We start from the raw sequence: 22,952 nt of genomic DNA on the forward strand, positions 1-22,952 counted from the left end.
TATCTATTTATTCTTAAACTCATTTATTTATATCTCTATTAAATAGGCCGGATACCTTGGATGAGAATACTAATAAAATGGTTGAGTTTGAATTCAATATAGATAAGCATCTAAAAATCGGTGGGCAGATAGTACTATCCAGGTAAAGAGAAAAAAAATTCAAAATCTTTTCAATAATCCATAAAAAGATGTCTGATAGATAACTTTCAACCCATCTTACTGAGAACCTCCCATGTAAAGTAATAATCAAGTATTATTGCAAAAATTGGGAACAGTCGACAGTATTTGAGGAACCGCTCGCCATCGCGAATTATTGTTTCATTAACACCCTCGGCCTGTAGCCTCGGACGGTATTTAAGACCTTGGTCACGGTTTTTCCTGAAACGGATGTTCCGGCTGGAGATTTAACATATAGGTATCTGTCTCTTTGTCTCATGCAAGACTTCTACACAAAATGCCATTTGCGTCGCCTGAGCACGTAGACATCGGAAAGCGAGCCCGAGCCGAGAAACTAGAAGACAGGCAACTTATCCTTCCAAATGGGGTTAGAATCAAATTTGAGCACATTGTAGCCCTGGCGGGGGATTTCTATGGTATACCGAAAGCACCCATCATCGATCCATTTGACGAAGAAGACGCTGGCCGTCATAAGCGCTTCATGGCTGCCTTCAACACAATGGCGCGTGCACCTGACGATGAAGTAGAAGAGTTGCGCATGCTCATAGCTATTGCAGATAAGGACACGGAGACTAGAAAACGAGATGAGATCACAGGTGGTAAATGGATCGGTGGTGTCCCGGTGAAACCAGGGCGAATGCTTAAGTTGGCCATGAACAACCATGACCATTTTCTACCACACGCCAGAAGCGCTTATCTGACTGGTCATCAGTTGGCCTTGGGGAAAGCAAGAGAAGCGAGTCAAGCAAACACAGAAGAAGAGAAGACCAAACTTCTTCTTCGTCTGACTGAGGGAGTTAAAATCGGAAACGGCATGATATTGTGTTATTTGCTTCCCCCAATTTCTTTTGACACGTGGTTATCTAAAATTGCCTTTGTTACGTGTATTATGCCTATGAAGTACGTCTTGTCTAATCAAGTCTATATCGTGATTAATTAGGCCATTGATGCATTTGTATACGTGTACACACCTTCTTTGAAATCGCCTTTTCAGCCACTTGAGAACGGCTAATGCCTCAATGGAGGATGAGTACAATGGTTTATTTAAAATAACTTTAGCGGCCTTATTTTGCAAAACTTGCAAGCTAAACATAAGGGTAATATTATGTTTATCGCCCTATACAAGATCAGCATATTCAAAAAGGGGCATAACAAGACTTTTATAGAAAAGTAGACGCGCCCTGAAAGGCAATAAATGCTTTATACGCTTGAGAAGCCCAAGCCTCTGATTGATTTTCCCAGTTAGGTGTTCAATATAATCAGTCCATGTGAAATCCGAAGATATATGTATACCGAGGTATTTAAAGCTGCGAACATTACTTATACTATGATCTAAAATAGAGACAGTCAAATCAACTTTGCTTTCGCGTTTCCTATTACTACCGATAAGCATGCATTTAGTTTTGTCCAAATTTAAAGTCAGTTTGGGATCTTGAAGCCATTTCGTCACACCCAGTAAATCGTTATTTAACTAATCACTCAACTCCTTTGAGGATGTACCATAGCAATAAATCACAGTGTTGTCTGCATAAAGTGACGCGTAGCAGGAGTTAAGCACATTTTGCAAGTTATTTATGTAAATTACAAACAACAGAGGCCCTAAAATGCTACCCTGTGGCACCCCATGCGTGACTGGAAGTTCCTCAGATAACTCATTTCCACATGAGGTGCACTGTTGTCTACCAGTTAAGTAAGAACGGAACCAATGAAGAGCTGTTTCAGAAAGGCCGATCTCGGATGGCTTGCATAACATTATTTGATGGTCTACCGTGTCAAATGCCTTGGTTAGATCGATGAACATAGCCCCGCAAAGCTTTCCTTGTTCCATGTTTAAGAACACTCCTGACCGCCAGTATTACTATCATTCCGCAGGCGAAAAGCCAAACCCTCTCTCACATAGATAGCTACACCACCATATCCCTCTTTAATGCCAGTGCGATCCTGACGAACGCACACGAATCCAGGAAGATTTATTTCTGTGTCGTAAATATTCCCATCCAACCATGTCTCGGATAGAGTTAGAATGTCCACTGTTTTACTGTCGATTCCCTCAAGGCGCAAAGAGTCGGTCTTGTGTACGAGACTTCGTATGTTTAAGTGAGCAATTTTTAGTCCACGAGTGTTCCTTATGTCGTCTAGCGTCTGGTAGCCGAGGTTAAACTCGATATTGCCAGCCAGAGCAATTAAAGCTAGGGCGAAACAGGCTCGATGAAAGAGCTTACAAAGCATAACAGCTTTGAGCGAATTACTAAACTCTTTATCTCCGGACGGATTCCTCTGTTGACGTAAATTACCCGCAATTTCAGTTCTGCAGCTCACTTTTGAGACAAAATACAAATCACTGTCGTTTAGAAAAGTGCTCTTCTGCAGATACAAGGACTTGTAGTTTACAAAAGACACATAAATGCAGAGAAATATACAAATGTTCGCAGAGAGCCTGAGTTTGCATCCGGCCGCCATGCTAAAGATCAAAGAAGATCTTGTTTTTTCGAAGTTTATAATCTGTATTGATTTATATGTGGCATAAAGTTTAGTATGTTTTAGTATCCTTTGTGTGATGTGCAAGCATTTATAATTTCAGATGTATTTTTTTTGGGAGATTATCTTCTCCTGATAAATATTTAATTTACAGACAAATCGTGCTGATTACTTTGGCAGTCTGTGAAGTAAGATAACGACGTAGGTCGGTTGTCAATTATTTATTTTAAAAGAATATATGGAGAGGAAAGTGACAAAAAAAGCAACAAGAAGGAGAAGAATTAAATAGCTCATCCGAAGTAAAGCCTTTGTCGAATGTTAATGAAATTACTGAGGCCCAATCTACCAGAAAACGCCATGTATTATCAAATGAATGTTTTGGGTTGTCGTGATTATGAGTGATCCATATAAATCTGAAACTGTTTAATACTTCCGAATGACTCATCAGGTTTGCCTAAATCATACTTTTATGTTTTCAAGCAGGTCAGCTAGGAAAAAAAAAATGGCAAGGAAAGTTCCTGCAGAAAGAAGCTTTTTCTAAAACCCGTTTTTCCATATTCCTTAAGTATCATTTTCATTGAATAATATTCTTTTCATCTCAGGACACCAAGAGCAGAATTAGGAAAAGCAACCAATCTCCATGTAGATGGTCATTACCTGAGTAAGTGTATGCACGATGAAGACGGGAAGTTTGGCCTGCGAGTAACTAATATCAGAGGAGACAAGTGGATTGCTTATGGTGATGGAATGCTTCATAAAAGCGAAGACAATTTTAAACATGTTGTCGAGGCTACTCAGAAATCAGTCGACCAAGTGTATGAAGCCTACCAAGACCCTAATAAAGTTATCGACATCGCTGAGGTTACCAATATCATCCCATTTGTTGACAATGAAGAGAAAAACAACTATCCTTTGTTCCAAGTGAAGCCGGATGGAAAACTACACAGGCGGTCCAACATAAATGATCTGCAAGATGCCAATACAATCTCTAATTGGCGGGGGCTCTCGACAGTGACGAAGCTATCAGTCCAGTACAAACCAAAAAACTCAGCAATATAAACTGATGAAGACTCATTTCAGCACACTTTTCAGTGCAGAGGGCACTAAGTGCATGTGTGTGTTTTTCCTTTTATTTCGTTTTTATTGGTTTTTTTTTTTTTTTATTATCCTTAACTAGGTTAAATAAATTTTATAAAATATGTATGAGAATAACATTGAATTCCGTTCAATTTAACCAGTAATTTTGGTAAGTGTTTTGGAGACATGGTGTTTATGATATTTATACTAAAAGTGGCTGGAGTATACCGAGGTGGAGAGTGAGCACAGGAGCTCTTTTAGCACCGTCTTCTGCCATCCGGCCTTAAAAGATGGCGATTGTGATAATTAAACTATTCAATTTGCGTTCCTTTTGCAATACAGTACTCAAACGGTGTAGCGTTGAGTTAAACGGCTCAGGGTAACGTCGAGTAGCACAGCGTACGCACAAACGGTGTAACGTTACGTCAAATGGCTCAGCGTAATTTAGAATGGTACAGCGTACACACATATGGTGTAGCGCTGCGGAAAATGGCTCAGCGTAATGTCGAATGGTACAGCGTACATAAAAACAGTGTAGCGTTGTGTGAAATGGCTCAGCGTAATATCGAATGGTACAGCGTACGTGCAAACAGTGTAGCGTTGCGTGAAATGGCTTAGCATAATGTCGAATGGTACAGCGTACACACAAATGGTGTAGCGTTGCGTGAAATGGCTCAGCGTAATGTAGAATGGTACAGCGTAGACACAAATAGTGTAGCGTTAGGTCGAATAGCTTTGCAAAACATCAGACGCTCTATCTGAACATTAAATTGCTTAGTATTACTTGAAATATTTCGATGTTGTGGCGAATCGTCGTGGCGTGACGTGAAGGCTATGCCATTCCTTTATTAGCTATGCTATCCTGCAGCTGATCCTTAAGCCATCTTTGTATTTGCTGATCTATACGATATTCTTGTATTTTTGGTGGTGACGGCCGCCAAGGCATCTCGCCGAAACCACCAAAAATACAAACCGCAAATGGAACAGCGATCTGCTGGGGGTATGACGTCATCGAATGTGAAGACTGACACGAAACCATTACATGGCGTAGTATAGTCTTCACTTCGCTTTGCCGTAAAGCAGAGCCAATTTGGTAAGTTTCTCCTCTTTTTTCACTGCTGATATTGCACTTATTCGTTGTCGTTCATGAAAGCGTCAATTAAAAGTAAGTTCCATTTTTATTTTGTCGATCAAACGTAGATTACATGTCTGGACCGGAAACAGTTGAAGGGTTTTTTTCGCGTTCCAAAATAGTTTTTGCCAGAGTAATATTTTTTCTGAGTTGGTTTTGCGCGCACCCATACTTATCTTCCCTGTGCTCTTTCCCATTCCGTAGTCATCACGTATTAAGGAAGGCTAGTGCGGACTCCGTAATGCACGTAGTTGTAGGTAATTGTCCAACTCTAAGTCGAGTTTTACCGTTCGATCTGTTACAGTCGCAACTTGCTGAATAAAAACTATTGCATAATTCAGACAATTGACAGGACATCTTGCTGTTTCGTCGTTTGTTTCGGTAGACGTATTTATTTACATTTTTATTTATTTTTACATTTTTTTTGTGATTATTATTATTATTATTATTTTTATTATTATTATTGCTACAGACTGAGTTCAGTACACACTAGATATATTGACTAGAGTTGCGTGACCATGGCGTCCAGGGCACACACAAAATCCAACTTCTCACGTACTCGTGCAATGTTCAAAGAACCGTTGAAGTTAAACTCCCTTTGAAAAGTAAGCGCAAGTCAGAAAAGAAAAGAAATGAGAGCTCGGCAATAGACATTTAATGCACATTTTAATAATAGTTGAGTTTAATACGGTGCATTACGGTGCATTATTTTTACTATCACTGCACCAGGAAAAAATTAATAAACAAAGCAATATAATGTACACCTTTTTAAAATAATAAATATGTCTTCTCTTAGCTTACTCTTATCGTCCGGCACACCAATTAAAGCATTCCGATATCACTTTGATCGAAAAATGTCAAAACAGATCAAGGATAGCAGTTTTCTTACCATGGCGTCCAGGGCACACACAATATTCAACTTCTCACGTACTCCTCCAATGTTCAAAGAGCCGTTGAAGTTGGACTCTCATTGAAAAGTAAGCGTGAGTCGGAGAAAGAAAAGAGAGCTCGACAATTGACATTTAATTCACGTCATAACACTACTTAATACTATAAACATGTTCAGGCCCACCAACGCGTGCAAACTGTGGTAAACTGGGAGGCCGGAAAATCTTGGTAGAATTCAGTCTCGTTGCTATTTTAATTGACGCTTTCATGAACGACAACGAATAAGTGCAATATCAGCAGTGAAAAAAGAAGAAAAACTTACCAAATTGGCTCTGCTTTACGGCAAAGCGAAGTGAAGACTATACTACGCCATGTAATGGTTTCGTGTCAGTCTTCACATTCGATGACGTCATACCCCCAGCAGATCGCTGTTCCATTTGCGGTTTGTATTTTTGGTGGTTTCGGCGAGATGCCTTGGCGGCCGTCACCACCAAAAATACAAGGATGTCGTATAGATCAGCAAATACAAAGATGACTTAAGGATCAGCTGCAGGATAGCATAGCTAATAAAGGAATGGCATAGCCTTCACGTCACGCCACGACGATTCGCCACAACATCGAAATATTTCAAGTAATACTAAGCAATTTAATGTTCAGATAGAGCGTCTGATGTTTTGCAAAGCTATTCGACCTAACGCTACACTATTTGTGTCTACGCTGTACCATTCTACATTACGCTGAGCCATTTCACGCAACGCTACACCATTTGTGTGTACGCTGTACCATTCGACATTATGCTAAGCCATTTCACGCAACGCTACACTGTTTGCACGTACGCTGTACCATTCGATATTACGCTGAGCCATTTCACACAACGCTACACTGTTTTTATGTACGCTGTACCATTCGACATTACGCTTAGCCATTTTCCGCAGCGCTACACCATATGTGTGTACGCTGTACCATTCTAAATTACGCTGAGCCATTTGACGTAACGCTACACCGTTTGTGCGTACGCTGTGCTACTCGACGTTACCCTGAGCCGTTTAACTCAACGCTACACCGTTTGAGTACTGTATTGCAAATGAGTGCTAAGCTATTCGTAATTAAGCTAGTCCATTTCACAATCTCATGATCCAACTCAACATGGGCTACTAGACCGTTTCTCATTTGGCTAAACTATTCATGTTTAGGGTGTTCTGTTTCACGAAGGAAAACTAGACTGTCTATAATTTGGCCATGCTATTCCTTTATTAGCTATGCTATCCTGCAGCTGATCCTTACACCATCTTTGTATTTGCTGATCTATTTGACATCCTTGTATTTTTGGTGGTGACGGCCGCCCAAAAAATAGCGCATAACTCACATATGATGCATTTGAAGCCTTATTCCGGCCGTATTGAAGAAATTTTGTCATGTATTGCGTCTTAATTAAAGTTTATTTAGCTGAAAGGAAGACGAATGAAATCAACTTCCGCCAAATGAGAAGAGTCTGGAACATTTTTTCCTCTTTGTATTTACAACATTGGTCCAAGTGTACGTCATGCACGTCAAAAGAGATGTTATTTAAAGCCTAAAAAGGGATTAACAGATCGGTTTCAGAGATACGGAGAAACCCCTAAAGAACTTACTGATACAGGAAGTCGAACACTTGCGTCTCTATAAGACTGAGATATAGATTAAAATTTAATTTGTACTTTACTTTTCAATCAGTAAAATCACGAGTAGATTCATCTAAAGCTGGTAAGATTCTACGAATATCACTTTTATTTTAGCGTCATCACTGTTCTGCTTGCCACATAGGGTATTCTTATTTTGAGTTTTGTCTCACTTGTTAAATGTGCTATCTTTAACAGTTCAAGACCTTTTAGACGTAATGGACATTTGAGTAAACATATGTCAATTCCAATCTGTTTCTCATTAGTCAGAAATGACACTGTCAACATGGAGCAGACCAAACCAATTGATGTTTATCATCATGGAAAAGACGTAGTGGATTTTGCGCCATTTGAACACAAGCACATAGGGGATAAAGTCTGCATCACATCCGAAAATATGGGCAGACTAAACAGTCTCAAGCTTCCCAATGGTTTGGTGTTATCTTTAGGGCAAATTATAGCACTAGCGGGAGATTTCTATGGTGTACCCACGCAGCCGATTATCGATCCCTCCAATCAGACTAACGATGATCGTTATAGGCGCTTTATTGACGCTTACAACTCGCTGGCACGAGAGCCAAAGGAAAAGTTGCAGCCAGAGTTGAACAAACTTTTGGCTGCACTGGAGCACGAGACCCGTAACCTCAAGAGCCTCAAAGATAAATTGTGGGATAAAATCACTGGGGGTAAATGGATTTGGTTTCTGCCGGTCAAACACGGACGCATGTTGAAGTTAGCTAAAACTAATCACGACCATTTTCTTCCCTACGCCAAAGAAGCCTATCTAACGGGTCACAAGCTGGCAATGGACAAAGCTAGAGAGGCGAGTGATAAAACGAACGCTGAAGAAAAGGAGAATCTGCTACACGAAGCCTTATCACTAGATGGGTTTGCCTGCCATTTCCTGACTGACAGCTTCTCGAGTGGACACATTCGGTATAAATCACTGTTCTTATTATCATTATTGTGATTGCTATGCTGTTCTTATTGAATTTCTCGTTGTCATCTATGTATGTAATGGGTATTGTCTATGTTTGGTTTTGTTAACAGCCTCTTCAGATTTTTGTTTGAATAAAGTACAAGAAGAAAGGAAAAGAAAGTATTGCTTAAATAAAATTCTCTTTTCAGGACACCGAGAGATGTCTTGGCAAGGGAAATTAATCCACGCAATCTTGGTCATTACTTGAGCAAGTGTATGCACGACGAAGATGGAAAAATGGGCCTCCGTGTGGCAAATAAAAGAGGAGATGGGTGGGCAGCATTCGGAGATGGACTGCTTCTCAATGAAGAAAACAAACAAAACCTAAAGTTTGTGATCGAGGCTGTTGGGAAGTCAGTTGACCAAGTGTTTGAAGCTTACAATTATCCGAGTAGAGATCTCAATACCGCTGTAGTCACCGACATCATCCCAATTCTTGACGAAGAAGGTAAAAATCATGCCCCTCTGTTCCAAGTAAAGGATGGAAAAGTGTATTCGAGGTCCATACTAAGCTTCTTTAAGCAGAAGGTCGCGGCTACGAAACGAAAGGATGCTGTAACATCTCTCAAGATGCGAAGTTTAACATTATGAAGAGGAAATCAATACGGTCATTTTTAAAAAAAGGGAACTTCATGAGAAGCAATACACGGGTTTGAGTCCCCTCGGCCCTGTTTTGACTTTTTTCGCAGCGAAAGAAGTAAAATTGTGATCGATAACGGTATTTTATAAATACGAAGTAATTTCCTTTTGTGAAAAAATTTACTATTTTGCAAAGTACTTCATGACTGAGGCTAATTCACAGAGTAGCCTTCTCTTTATTACGTATTCTACAAAATAATGTAATTGTAATGATTTTTGTAGCTTTTCTTAATGACTTAGTTAAGCCTTGAGGATTTCAATGATTTTAGAAAATATAAAACTTTAAAAAATGTTCAGCTCAATGACTCCTGAAAAAAAAACACCCAGGATAACAGCAGCAGATTGGGGCGGAAGGGCGTTGCTTAGGGATAGACCCGCGTAGTGACGAATAAATGATGAAAAAATGTGGTTCCGCCCTTAATTTCGCCACTGCACAAGTAGTGTTCATTACTGCCAAGATCGCTCTCATACTTAATTCGCTTTAAGGACTGTATCTCACTGACCAATCCACCTATCCTACATAATTAAACTTAAACCAACGAGATTACATCTGCTTTATAAGAGTAAAAGAAATAATAATTTTTATTCGTGACAGATCTCCTTTAGTTTAACATTCCAGAAAATACAAACGAAAAACGGGCAGAAAAATGAATGAGGAGTGCTTAAAATTAATCATAGCGTACCAATACTGCTAAGATAGATCTTCACGTCAATTACTCCATCGTCTAGAATAACCGATGTTATGGCTTCTTTATTTTGACTTTAGAGCGGATTTTTGCCGATGTAACTATTGTTCTGTCACTATGAAAAATATAATGATACAACTTTCTAGTGCACAAGCCTAGCCTAACTACCCATAATCATTCGTCTCTCTTTCAAGGTTAGGATAGTGAAACAGAACATAATGTAAAGTGCTGCTAAGAACATTACAACGTACTATGTCAGTTCGTATACAAAAGCCTCGAGTATGCAAGATATAAAAAAAATTAGAACTGAGCATAACGTTTGTAGATTACATTGGTTTCTCACTAAAGTCTAACATTTAAGAGTGCTGTAGTAGATTTCGGGCATTTATTCTCTATTGGCTGTATTATCGACCATTTTAAAGAACTGCATGCTACATGTAAGTAAACTTTGATCAAATTTGCAAAAAAACTGTTCATCGCAACATTCTATGCAAGGAGACAACTACACTAAGGCTGAGTCTGGTAATTCAAAATGACAGTTACTATCATGTATAGTAGTTGTATGTAGTAAAGTTTAGCTATGCTAAACGTTCTAAATTACCCGTCGTCACTTGTAAAAATATTTACCCAGGCAATTCTACTCAGAGAATTACATCTATTTTGAGTGTCCTTAAGCACGTAAGAAAGCTATGGTACGCTCACATACTCTATGATGATTGATAGTGAATTTGATCAGAAATAATGACGCCCTCTAATTGGCTCGTAAAGGTCATCCCCCACATCGTCATCGACATCGGCAGCTGGGTCGTTCACTGCAGGATTTAAAATTTCATAACATCCGGAAGCATTTTCGTTCTTCACGCATTTTACATAAGTCTCGATACTTTGCTCCAAGTAACTTAATGGCGCGGAACCCTGGGATAGCAGATTGTAGTGAAAGTCACGAAGTTTGAATTTATCTCCCAACATTTCCTTCGCGTACTCTCTGAGTTTCTTGATATGCTGTTGGCCAATCATATAGGCAGTAGCCTGGCCTGGTGCGCTTTGGTAACGAGTCACCTCCCTTAAGGCCTCACCACTTTCATCCCAAGCGAAGTCTGCGAAAAAATCTAGGGCTTTTTGGCGGGAAAATCCTTGGTAGTGTAGACCCGAGTCGACAATTAACCGTAAGGCGCGCCACACCTGTAGAGGAGCAATTTAGTTGACAATACTAGAGCCAGATGTCGTCGAAAAAGTTCATTTAGGTAGTTTATTAAACCCTCGAAAGGAAACTAAGGAAAGAGTAACAGATGCTTGGGTTCTTCATCTGTGGTCATCTAAACCTGATTTCAAAACCTCAACCACTCGCTCAGCCTATTTTGTTTAGAGTGCGAAAATTGTCATTAGAAATCGCAATAGCCAGCAGGGTGACGTTTAGATACTTCAATTTTTTGTAAGTTTACAAGGAAAGAGAGCAACCTCATTTTTTCTCTCCTTTGTTTCTTTGTTTCAGTCAAAGGGTCGGACTTGGCCAAGCTAATTAAGAAGACACCAGTTTAGTTTAAAGTGCGAGGCATGGGCACCTTAGCAGAGTGGCTTTCGTCTACAGAGATTGAAAATCATTCAACCGAGGTAATTTCCCAAAAAGATTAATTTGAGTAAGAGTACGGTTGACAATTTCATAACATCTGTCTCGATCTGTTATTAATACTAACCTGCCATTTCAGCATTCCATATTTCTGCAAAGGCTCATCCTTATAGACATCGGTGTCCTCGCCAATCAATGGGTTCTCAGCGTACAGACCCCAGCCCTCGGTAAAGGCAGTGTAGTAAGTTTCTTGATCAAGCCATTTGATGACTCCTCCACAACTATCCCGAAAGTGTTCCTCTAAACCTTGCACCTGAGTAAGTGACGGAAGAAGAAATTAACCTACTGACTTTGTAACTAGGTAAATAATCTCGACCCCTATACTGCATTTTCTCTTCCACGTTTCTTTGATAATTTTGGCTATTACTCCGAGGCATCTAACAGTGTACGCTTAACCCTCTAAATCCCAATTAAGATCTCATTAGTAATTCCCCTTACTATCTGCCATATAATTCTTGTGATGTTAGTTCAGAGAATTTGGTGCTAGATCAACTAATAATCCCCTAATTGATATTGTTCTTTATTCTCATGGCTTGTCTGTTTGATATTGTATTGATATTGTAAGGAGAAATTCTCTTTTAGTCACTGATGGGAGCTAAAGGGCTAAAAAGGGAAAATGTGTTTTCTTCCAGTGTCAAGTCCCCTCGTCTAAAATGAAGGTTTAATTTGAAATTTGAAGACTTGCTGAGGACAAATTTTCCAATGTCTTTCAGAAAATTTTTCAAGGAAAATGGAAAGTCTTATTCGACAAGTTTTCCGACCAATGTCGATAACAACTCTGTCAAGCTTATATATGCAGTGAACATTGTTTATTTGAGAAAAAATCACCGGTGAAAAAAAAAACGTGCCATTGCAAATACGACTAACTGGGATGTTTAAGCTATGATTTCAGCAGCAGTTTGATAATGTAGTACATACTTAGAGGGTGTAAAAAAAGCAACTGCAAGAGCAGATATCTCACTGTTCCTTTTTGATGGTTAGATGAATTCTTAGAAGAAGATAAAATTATTCTATTTAAAAAAGGTTTAATTCGATTTTGTCCAGTGCCTTTTCATTTATGGACCACAGATGATGTCAAATAAAAGTAAACAGAAAAGATTGGCTCAGATATAACATTCTCATACGCCCCCTTCCATACATGTTATCTCTTTATCTATTTTAAGTGCTTTTTGTCGTCTGTGTCGTGGTTTATGTAGTCTGTTTCATATATAAGCGTCATAGAGTTTTGTTAGATCTTTGTTTTTGAGATCGACTCATTTTCACGCCTTGCAGTGCTAAGAGTTTATTGTTCCTGTAGGGGTGGTGCCTGAATTGGCAACGGGCCTTAGCTTTTACTTTTTCTAACATTAATAGTAAATCGATAATCGCAACGAGTACTAACTTGCGTGTGATGTCCAGGCCTCCCTTCGTGTGCGTTTATACTCCATTCTTCGTACCTGTTGGCAGGCTCAGATGTGAAGAAAGGTATATTGTACCGCGCGTTCTTTTTACAATCTTTACCAGCCCTATTATAATTTGCTCCTCCAGAAGGATTGAAGTCGGGAGACAGCTGTATTGGACAATTTGGCGTTGTGTGTTTTGCACCATTGAAATGAAACATGTTAATCGTCTTTGGATCCAGCAGTCCCAATGTCTAATAAAAAGAAAATTCACGAATCATGAATGAGGAAATGTAAATACGCTGAGACTAACTTTTCCCTGTTAGCTTACCTCCTTACCTCCTTTGAGGGAACTTAACTAAAGACAGGTGACCGGAAAAAAAGTGAAATTTCATAGTCGAGTTTCTACACATACCATGTGGGCCTCATCAAACCAGTTTTGAAGCGCTCGCCATCTTATGGGACAATATTTCTTCGCACCTTCGACGTTACCACACAACACATGAGCATTTTCATCAGACTCATTCTTCGGAAACTCCCCTTCTAGATAGTTCAACTCAGAAACTCTCGATTTCAGCTTCTTTCTAAACTCTTCTTTAGCTGTATCGTTATCAGTTTGTTGTGTTACCAGCCGTGCTACTTCTAGGACCTACGAGTAAATAAATGAAATAACTGTAAGTGATGATACTACGTCTCATTGCAAATACTCTAATTTGTATATTTGTTCATTTTTTTTAAAAGGTTACGTCAGAAACACTCTCAAAACTTTGATTTATTCTTGCCCCCTTCAACAGTGATGCACCAGTGACACTGACTTTCCCAATCATTCTTCATCATTACATCGCATATTATCCATGCCTCCACTCCTTTTTTGTTCTCAAGCACCCTCTCCTCGATGCTGCACCCATCGTTTATATTTTACTTTTTCAAGCTTGTCACTAACATTGGTCTCATCTGATAAACGGAAAGTGAGGTATAAACAAATTCACTCTATCGTACGAAAATTTGGAAACACCGATACGTTTTGTATTAGTGTTTTCGAAAGCAAACTTACGAGCGCCCGAGATTGTCTGGCCCCTTTGTCATTTTCATTTTTTACATGTAACATAATTCAACGTACAGGGATTTTGCTGTCAAACTCGCGTTAGTTTCTTCGAACCAACACGACAGTCAAACGTGCGGTTTGCGTAAGGGAATCAATTTTGGCCGGCCACGCACCAATTTCCAAAGGAAAACATGAAAACAACAGCTGTCACAGAAAATGTTTCAAGAAAACATATGGAAATTTCACAGAAGTCTCTCAGAGGACTCTAGGGCTAAGTAGGAGCTGGTAGGAGGTTTATATTCAACTAAAATTTAACTGTGGATGATGATTTTCCAGGAAAAATTCCAGGAAAATTTCACACGTGATTACCGATGACGCTTTCGAAATCTTATTAATGTGTCAGTATCATCACCTTACGTGGGGTGATGGTGGCGAGACTTTCACAATCTGCGACGAAAAGGAGAGCATTTAACACATTTGAACCAAGCAAAAAATGTTTGCAAATCATTACAATAATTTTCATAACTTTAATATTACGCTACCCACCTGAGGATAAAGTTCTTTTAACATCTTGAATCCAAGATCATTAATTTCCTTTGGGGACATGGTGTTTGTTGTAAAATATGAAACGAGTAGCTTATAAGAATCATTACCGCTGAGCCGTTCTCCTGTTGGAAGAGACCCGTTTGCTGGTCTTGACTTGTCAGCGGTATTGTTGACATACACGTAAGAGAGAGGAAGCGTGGCCAAACCGCTGGACACGTTACTGGAGACTCTTTCGCTCTTTCTTTTTATGAACAGATTATGTACTACAGAGAGTATACTCGGTATTGCATGAATGACTGGTCATCTATATTGAGACAAATTTATACTAACTTATCTATTTATTCTTAAACTCATTTATTTATATCTCTATTAAATAGGCCGGATAACTTGGATGAGAATACTAATAAACTGGTTGAGTTTGAATTCAATATAGATAAGCATTCAAAAATCGGTGGGCAGATAGTACTATCCAGGTAAAGAGAAAAAAAAATTTCAAAATCTTTTCAATAATCCATAAAAAGATGTCTGATAGATAACTTTTAACCCATCTTACTGAGAATCTCCCATGTCAAGTAATAATGAAGGATAATTGCAAAAATTGGGAACAGTCGACAGTATTTGAGGAACCGCTCGCCATCGCGAATTATTGTTTGATTAACACCCTCGGCCTGTAGCCTCGGGCGGTATTTAAGACCTTGGTCACAGTTTTTCCTGAAACGGATGTTCCGGCTGGAGATTTAACATATATGTATCTGTCTCTTTGTCTCATGCAAGACTTCTACGCAAAATGCCATTTGCGTCGCCTGAGCACGTAGACATCGGAAAGCGCACCCAACCCGAGAGACTAGAAGACAGGCAACTTATCCTTCCAAATGGGGTTAGAATCAAATTTGAGCACATTGTAGCCCTGGCGGGGGATTTCTATGGTATACCGAAAGTATCCATCATCGATCCATTTGACGAAGAAGACGCTGGCCGTCATAAGCGCTTCATGGCTGCCTTCAACACAATGGCGCGTGCACCTGACGATGAAGTAGAAGAGTTGCGCATGCTCATAGCTATTGCAGATAAGGACACGGAGACTAGAAAACAAGATGAGATCACAGGTGGTAAATGGATCGGTGGTGTCCCGGTGAAACCAGGGCGAATGCTTAAGTTGGCCATGAACAACCATGACCATTTTCTACCACACGCCAGAAGCGCTTATCTGACTGGTCATCAGTTGGCCTTGGGGAAAGCGAGAGAAGCGAGTCAAGCAAACACAGAAGAAGAGAAGACCAAACTTCTTCATGAAGCATATGCCATGGAGGCGTTTGCTTGTCACTTTCTTACTGACAGCTTTGCGAGTGGACACATCAGGTATGCCAAAAATACGCGAAATAACATCAAGCAGAGCTATATATAAAACTCCATAGAACTATAACTTTACTTATTTGTCATTCCCTAATCATTTTCTCTTCATAATCATAATCATCTTTATTGAGGAAACTTTTTCATAAAAGATATGGTTTTCAACAAGGATCTCAAAACTAGATATATATAGTAAAAAAGCTATAAAATTGCAAAGGGATTAAAAAGATACAAAAAATGCACAAAATTTAAAAATAAGTATAAGTAAAAATTAAACGTAAGTAGCTATATTAAAAACTTAAAACATTACGTTTAAAACTATTTACATTCCTTGAATCTTTGATCGTCTGACTGAGGGAGTTAAAATCGGAAACGGCATGATATTGTGTTATTTGCTTCCCCCAATTTCTTTTGACACGTGGTAATCTAAAATTGCCTTTGTTACGTGTATTATGCCTATGAAGTACGTCTTTTCTAATCAAGTCTATATCGTGATTAATTAAGCCATTGATCCATTTGTATACGTGTAAACACCTTCTTTGAAATCGTCTTTTCTCTAGAGGAAAAGCCACTTGAGAACGGCTAATGCCTCAATGGAGGATGAGTACAATGGTTTATTTAAAAATAACTTTAGCGGCCTTATTTTGCAAAACTTGCAAGCTAGGCATAAGGGTAATATTATGTTTATCGCCCTATACAAGATCAGCATATTCAAAAAGGGGCATAACAAGACTTTTATAGAAAAGTAGACGCGCCCTGAAAAGCAATAAATGCTTTATACGCTTGAGAAGCCCAAGCCTCTGATTGATTTTCCCAGTTAGGTGTTCAATATGATCAGTCCATCTGAAATCCGAAGATATATGTATACCGAGGTATTTAAAGCTGCGAACATTACCTATACTATGATCTAAAATTGAGACAGTCAAATCAACTTTGCTTTCGCGTTTCCTATTACTACCGATAAGCATGCATTTAGTTTTGTCCAAATTTAAAGTCAGTTTGTAATCATGAAGCCATTTCGCCACACTCAGTAAATCGTTATTTAACTAATCACTCAACTCCTTTGAGGATGTACCATAGCAATAAATCCCAGTGTCGTCTGCATAAAGTGACGCGTAGCAGGAGTTAAGCACATTTGGCAAGTTATTTATGTAAATTACAAACAACAGAGGCCCTAAAATGCTACCCTGTGGCACCCCATGCGTGACTGGAAGTTCCTCAGATAACTCATTTCCACATGAGGTGCACTGTTGTCTACCAGTTAAGTAAGAACGGAACCAATGAAGAGATGTTTCAGAAAGGCCGATCTCGGATAGCTTGCATAACATTATTTGATGGTCTACCGTGTCAAATGCCTTGGTTAGATCGATGAACATAGCCCCGCAAAGCTTTCCTTGTTCCATGTTTAAGCAAATGAGGTCAAAGCTGTTGTAGTTGATGAGAAACCCTTCCGGAAACCAAACTGCTTGTTGGACAATAAATTATTGGTAATCAAGTACTGATACAACTACAAGTGTACCGCTCTCTCCAAAACCTTGCTTAGTGTAGGGAGGATTGAGATGGGGCGGTAGTTGGAAGCGTTAGTCCTGTCACCTGACTTAAATAATGCCGTGATTTTCGCGCATTTCCACAATTTGGGAAATTGACTAGTGCGAATTGAGAGATTCAAAAGTTTAACAAAAGATGGTGCAATTGTGTGAGCTGAGATTTTAAGAAGTCTTACGCTAATTTTTTCAAGACCAATCGCTTTGTTTGCTTTCAATGGCAAAAGCTGCTCAAGCACAAAAGATTGATCCAATTCAGTCAACTCGAACTGGAAAAGCGTGTGTTTTGAAATGGAGTTTAAATTCAAGACGGAAGTCTATATTCTACTTGCTAGAATTTGGCCAATGGAAGCAAAGAAGCTATTCATTGAAGAAGCAATGGATTGGGATGTTATATGCTGAACACCATAAGAGATAATACACTGAATACTCTTTAAAGATGAGTTCCGAATGCATGCTTCGTTCACTGCTTTCCACACCTTTTCTGAGTCACCCTTGGCTTCCTCGATCATGTCTCAGTAATATTTAGACTTGGCAGTTCGTACTAAGCCATTAACTTTGTTCCTAAGCTTTGCATACATTGACCAATGACGCGCCGAGTTCGATTTTCGCGCCTTTCTATGCGCCCAGTCACGTTCTTTCATAGTATCACTTATTTGACTGTTCATCCATGGAAGAGGTGTTCCCTTGACACGCCTTCTTTTTACTGGTGCGTGTTGATCAGCTCCGAAAACATTTTATTCCACGTAAACAAGGCATCGTCGACGTTGTCCTCGTTTTCAACAATATGCCAGGGAATATTCCTAAGATTATCATTAAATAAAGTCGGATTAAAGTTCTTATAGGAGCGATACTCGAGTATTCTCGGTTTAGTCTTTGTTGTAATACCAGCTTTAATTGTGCAAAATACCAGAAAATGGTCGCTAAGCGGTACAAACAAAACCAGATTTGACAATACGGTGTTCATTATTAGCAAAAACCAAGTCGATTATTCTCCGCGAGGTGTCAGTTATGCGCGTCGGTTCTTTTATTAACTGAGTGAAGTTGTAGGCCCGCGAAAAGTTAAGAAGTTCTTGTTTATCTCTTTTGGGCAATTTAGAACTCGCCATCATGTCTGCGTTTAAATCGCCTAGAATTACCACATCCGATTTTTCCGGATCCACAGATGACATACTCTCATGTAGCAAAGAAATAAAGGTCTGAAAGTTAGAATCCGGTGCTCTATAAGCGCAGCAGACGAGTGTTGGCTTGCATTTGTTTCTAATTAACTCAATCCATAGACACTCCTGACCGCCAGTATTAATATCATTCCGCAGGCGAAAAGCCAAACCCTCTCTCACATAGATAGCTACACCACCATATCCCTCTTTAATGCCAGTGCGATCCTGACGAACGCACACGAATCCAGGAAGATTAACTTCTGTGTCGTAAATATTCCCATCCAACCATGTCTCGGATAGAGTTAGAATGTCCACTGTTTTACTGTCGATTCCCTCAAGGTGCAAAGAGTCGGTCTTGTGTACGAGACTTCGTATGTTTAAGTGAGCAATTTTTAGTCCACGAGTGTTCCTTATGTCGTCTAGCGTCTGGTAGCCGGGGTTAGACTCGATATCGCCAGCCAGAGCAATTAAAGCTAGGGCGAAACAGGCTCGATTAAAGAGCTTACAAAGCGTAACAGCTTTGAACGAATTACTAAACTCTTTATCTCCGGACGGATTCCTCTGTTGATGTAAATTACCCGCAATTTCAGTTCTGCAGCTCACTTTTGAGACAAAATACACATCACTGTCGTTTAGAAAAGTGCTCTTCTGCAGACATAAGGACTTGTAGTTTACAAAAGACACATAAATGCAGAGAAATATACAAATGTTCGCAGAGAGCCTGAGTTTGCACCCGGCCGCCATGCTAAAGATGAAAGAAGATCTTGTTTTTTCGAAGTTTATAATCTGTATTGATTTATATGTGGTATAAAGTTTAGTATGTTTTAGTATCCTTTGTGTGATGTGCAAGCATTTATAATTTCAGATGTATTTTTTTTGGGAGATTATCTTCTCCTGATAAATGTTTAATTTACAGACAAATCGTGCTGATTACTTTGGCAGTCTGTGAAGTAAGATAACGACGTAGGTCGGTTGTCAATTATTTATTTTAAAAGAATATATGGAGAGGGAAGTGACAAAAAAAGCAACAAGAAGGAGAAGAATTAAATAGCTCATCCGAAGTAAAGCCTTTGTCGAATGTTAATGAACTTACTGAGGCCCAATCTACCAGAAAACGCCATGTATTACCAAATGAATGTTTTGGGTTGTCGTGATTATGAGTGATCCATATAAATCTGAAACTGTTTAATACTTCCGAATGACTCATCACGTTTGCCTAGATCATAGTTTTATGTTTTCAAGCAGGTCAGCCAGGAAAAAAAATGGCAAGGAAAGTTCCTGCAGAAAGAAGCTTTTTCTAAAACCCGTTTTTCCATATTCCATAAGTATCATTTTCATTGAATAATATTCTTTTCATCTCAGGACACCAAGAGCAGAATTAGGAAAAGCAACCAATCTCCATGTAGATGGTCATTACCTGAGTAAGTGTATGCACGATGAAGACGGAAAGTTTGGCCTGCGAGTAACTAATATCAGAGGAGACAAGTGGATTGCTTATGGTGATGGAATGCTTCATAAAAGCGAAGACAATTTTAAACATGTTGTCGAGGCTATTCAGAAATCAGTCAACCAAGTGTATGTAGCCTACCAAGACCCTAATAAAGTTATCGACATCGCTGAGGTTACCAATATCATCCATAAAAAAAAATTAAATAACAAGAATAATAACTTTAGATAATTCCTCAGAAGCTCTCAAAAGCATTTCAATTAAAAGATGAGAATTCAAGCACCTCATCTTGATAACTAATAACAAACTTCCCACATAAAGGCAGGTTATTTTAACATTAATACTCAAGTAGGTAAAGTCCACAGGAAGAAAAATTATTATCGCCATGATAGACAAAATACAAGTTAACACCGATAAAATGTTATTGCCGATTTTAGGGGTAGAGAATTTCTCAAATAAAACAAACCTAAAACGCTCTAAAATCTCCTTGCGGACTCAAAAAAAAGACTCGTTCTCAAGATTTAGTCTGATATTTCTGCACCTTGCTTTTTCTGGAGACCTATAGAGAGCCGCTTTCCTTCCACGTGTCGAGTCTGACGTAGTTTAGGTCAACGTCACCTTCGTTTGTTTTCAGTAAGGATGTCACTGAAAATTTCCGGTTCGATATTTAAACGTCAAAAAACCGAAAAAATTTCAAATTGTATTAATTCGTGATCACGTATGTTATTAACTCATCAATTACAATCGGCAAAACTGTGGGTCCTAAACAGTGCTACAAATCAAACAAGTATCATTTGAAATAATGATCAAGAGTTCAGTCGAAAAATAATTCTTGTTTACATCATTTTCTGAGAAACATACGGCAATACATGTCGGATTATCGGACCATGTCTTCAGTGAGGTCTTCAAGCGACCTTTGGCGTTGCCTCCGAAAACAATACCGTTATTTTGAAACGATAATGATTAAACGTGAAGCTGAGAAGCTGAAGCTGACAAGAAGCCTTTTACATTCTATGGGAATCCCCCATAGTATAATTCTGTAGCGGCCGACGCGAGCGAAGCAAATTTCAACGACAACTATGAGTTTCGCTAGTGAAGACGCGCTATGAAGCGAGGATGTATTGTACGGAAAAGACTTGAATCGTTTATTAGCGTAGTCGAGGTATCCAAGTACTTATCGTAAAATAACAGTCCCACTTGTAAAGGTTTGACCAAAACGAACTTTCAGATAAGGTGGGCAAAAGGCGCTTTTCGATAAACACGTCTTATCGTTAGCCCAACACGAGATAACTAACTAAAATGCGGTTCTGGGTGGAACTTAAAGATCACGTCCCTAATGGACAAACAATAACGTCGCTACTACGGTTTAACACGAAACAAACTTATAACAAATCAATGTCCGGTAGCAAAGGCGTGGCAGCCATTACAAATTCTATTTTATTTTATTCCTCGATCACCAGTTCCAACTTAATAGACTATTCATGTGATTTTAATTGGATAATCCGCCACCAGTTGCGATACATAAGTACAAGCCGATTACAGATTCAGTGACATGGTGTTCAAAATAGCGCATAACTCGCCTATGATGCATTTGAAGCCTTATTCCGGCCGTATTGAAGAAATTTTGTCATGTATTGCGTCTTAATTAAAGCTTATTTAGCTGAAAGGAAGACGAATGAAATCAACTTCCGCCAAATGAGAAGAGTCTGGAACATTTTTTTCCTCTTTGTATTTACAACGTTGGTCCAAGTGTAGGTCATGCACGTCAAAAGAGATGTTATTTAAAGCCTAAAAAGGGATTAACAGATCGGTTTCAGAGATACGGGGAAACCCCTAAAGAACTTACTGATACAGGAAGTCGAACACTTGCGTCTCTATAAGACTGAGATATAGATTAAAATTTAATTTGTACTTTACTTTTCAATCAGTAAAATCACGAGTAGATTCATCTAAAGCTGGTAAGATTCTACGAATATCACTTTTATTTTAGCGTCATCACTGTTCTGCTTGCCACACAGGGTATTCTTATTTTGAGTTTTGTCTCACTTGTTAAATGTGCTATCTTTAACAGTTCAAGACCTTTTAGACGTAATGGACATTTGAGTAAACATATGTCAATTCCAATCTGTTTCTCATTAGTCAGAAACGACACTGTCAACATGGAGCAGACGAAACCAATTGATGTTTATCATCATGGAAAAGACGTAGTGGATTTTGCGCCATTTGAACACAAGCACATAGGGGATAAAGTCTGCATCACATCCGAAAATATGGGCAGACTAAACAGCCTCAAGCTTCCCAATGGTTTGGTGTTATCTTTAGGGCAAATTCTAGCATTAGCGGGAGATTTCTATGGTGTACCCACGCAGCCGATTATCGATCCCTCCAATCAGACTAACGATGATCGTTATAGGCGCTTTATTGACGCTTACAACTCGCTGGCACGAGAGCCAAAGGAAAAGTTGCAGCCAGAGTTGAACAAACTTTTGGCTGCACTGGTGCACGAGACCCGTAACCTCAAGAGCCTCAAAGATAAATTGTGGGATAAAATCATTGGGGGTAAATGGATTTGGTTTCTGCCGGTCAAACACGGACGCATGTTGAAGTTAGCTAAAACTAATCAATATGCGGGTTTGAGTCCCCTCGGCCCTGTTTTGACTTTTTTCGCAGCGAAAGAAGTAAAATTGTGATCGATAACGGTATTTTATAAATACGAAGTAATTTCCTTTTGTGAAAAAATTTACTATTTTGCAAAGTACTTCATGACTGAGGCTAATTCACAGGGTAGCCTTCTCTTTATTACGTATTCTACAAAATAATGTAATTGTAATGATTTTTATAGCTTTTCTTAATGACTTAGTTAGGCCTTGAGGATTTCAATGATTTTAGAAAATATAAAATTTTAAAAAATGTTCAGCTCAATGACTCCTGAAAAAAAAGACACCCAGGATAACAGCAGCAGATTGGGGCGGAAGGGCGTTGCTTAGGGATAGACCCGCGTAGTGACGAATAAATGATGAAAAAATGTGGTTCCGGCCTTAATTTCGTCACTGCACAAGTAGTGTTCATTACTGCCAAGATCGCTCTCATACTTAATTCGCTTTAAGGACTGTATCTCACTGACCAATCCACCTATCATA

The 22,952-nt window shown here is 39.1% G+C and overlaps 5 protein-coding genes and 1 pseudogene across 6 annotated transcripts in view; 4 read left to right on the forward strand and 2 right to left on the reverse strand.

The window, feature by feature from the left end:
* Positions 1 to 20,172, forward strand: part of LOC113681326 (uncharacterized) — a 40,633-nt gene extending 20,461 nt beyond the window's left edge. Inside the window, exons 2-3 of the mRNA XM_089200663.1 lie at positions 15,086 to 15,670; positions 19,728 to 20,172. Of these exons, the coding sequence (XP_089056789.1) occupies positions 15,086 to 15,670; positions 19,728 to 20,043 (901 nt within the window). The 3' untranslated portion in view covers positions 20,044 to 20,172. The remainder of the gene's footprint in view (positions 1 to 15,085; positions 15,671 to 19,727) is intronic.
* LOC149048927 (uncharacterized) lies at positions 449 to 4,052 on the forward strand. The gene is made up of 2 exons (XM_089202320.1): positions 449 to 1,077; positions 3,249 to 4,052. The coding sequence occupies exons 1-2, from the start codon at positions 455 to 457 to the stop codon at positions 3,712 to 3,714; spliced, it is 1,089 nt and encodes a 362-aa protein (XP_089058446.1). The 5' UTR covers positions 449 to 454; the 3' UTR covers positions 3,715 to 4,052.
* Positions 6,244 to 22,725, forward strand: LOC149048928 (uncharacterized). Of its 2 annotated transcripts, none has more exons than XM_089200682.1 (2): positions 6,244 to 6,383; positions 21,952 to 22,725. In XM_089200682.1, exon 2 carries the CDS (start codon positions 21,972 to 21,974, stop codon positions 22,500 to 22,502), a length of 531 nt encoding a protein of 176 aa, XP_089056808.1. In that variant the 5' UTR covers positions 6,244 to 6,383; positions 21,952 to 21,971; the 3' UTR covers positions 22,503 to 22,725. The 2 variants fall into 2 exon arrangements, with proteins under 2 accessions (XP_089056808.1, XP_089056807.1); XM_089200681.1 differs by lacking the exon at positions 6,244 to 6,383 and adding an exon at positions 21,635 to 21,770.
* Positions 7,348 to 10,387, forward strand: LOC113683035 (uncharacterized). Its single transcript, XM_027200228.2, has 3 exons — positions 7,348 to 7,495; positions 7,677 to 8,346; positions 8,539 to 10,387. The coding sequence occupies exons 2-3, from the start codon at positions 7,697 to 7,699 to the stop codon at positions 8,978 to 8,980; spliced, it is 1,092 nt and encodes a 363-aa protein (XP_027056029.2). The 5' UTR covers positions 7,348 to 7,495; positions 7,677 to 7,696; the 3' UTR covers positions 8,981 to 10,387.
* Positions 9,583 to 14,533, reverse strand: LOC149048929 (uncharacterized). Its single transcript, XM_089200676.1, has 5 exons — positions 14,312 to 14,533; positions 13,136 to 13,369; positions 12,723 to 12,974; positions 11,409 to 11,594; positions 9,583 to 10,896 (listed from the first exon to the last, which is right to left on the reverse strand). The coding sequence occupies exons 1-5, from the start codon at positions 14,369 to 14,371 to the stop codon at positions 10,447 to 10,449; spliced, it is 1,182 nt and encodes a 393-aa protein (XP_089056802.1). The 5' UTR covers positions 14,372 to 14,533; the 3' UTR covers positions 9,583 to 10,446.
* LOC149048930 (uncharacterized) lies at positions 15,889 to 16,629 on the reverse strand (annotated as a pseudogene).
* Positions 22,726 to 22,952: the final 227 nt, after the last annotated feature.

Source organism: Pocillopora damicornis, chromosome 3, assembly GCF_964200805.1.
Source record: "Pocillopora damicornis chromosome 3, jaPocDami1.2, whole genome shotgun sequence".
NCBI classification, from domain to species: Eukaryota; Metazoa; Cnidaria; class Anthozoa; order Scleractinia; family Pocilloporidae; genus Pocillopora; species Pocillopora damicornis.

Excerpts from the sequence above, each read along its gene's own strand:
- LOC149048928 (XM_089200682.1), top strand. The coding sequence starts at position 21,972 with ATGGAGCAGACGAAACCAATTGATGTTTATCATCATGGAAAAGACGTA.
- LOC149048929 (XM_089200676.1), bottom strand. The coding sequence starts at position 14,371 with ATGTCCCCAAAGGAAATTAATGATCTTGGATTCAAGATGTTAAAAGAA. Across the intron at positions 12,975-13,135 it reads GGTTTGATGAGGCCCACATG|ACATTGGGACTGCTGGATCC; the intron begins GTATGTGTAGAA and ends TCTTTTTATTAG. Across the intron at positions 10,897-11,408 it reads ATGGAATGCTGAAATGGCAG|GTGTGGCGCGCCTTACGGTT; the intron begins GTTAGTATTAAT and ends GCTCCTCTACAG.
- LOC113683035 (XM_027200228.2), top strand. The coding sequence starts at position 7,697 with ATGGAGCAGACCAAACCAATTGATGTTTATCATCATGGAAAAGACGTA. Across the intron at positions 8,347-8,538 it reads TTCTCGAGTGGACACATTCG|GACACCGAGAGATGTCTTGG; the intron begins GTATAAATCACT and ends TTCTCTTTTCAG.
- LOC149048927 (XM_089202320.1), top strand. The coding sequence starts at position 455 with ATGCCATTTGCGTCGCCTGAGCACGTAGACATCGGAAAGCGAGCCCGA. Across the intron at positions 1,078-3,248 it reads ACGTGTATTATGCCTATGAA|TCATCTCAGGACACCAAGAG; the intron begins GTACGTCTTGTC and ends ATAATATTCTTT.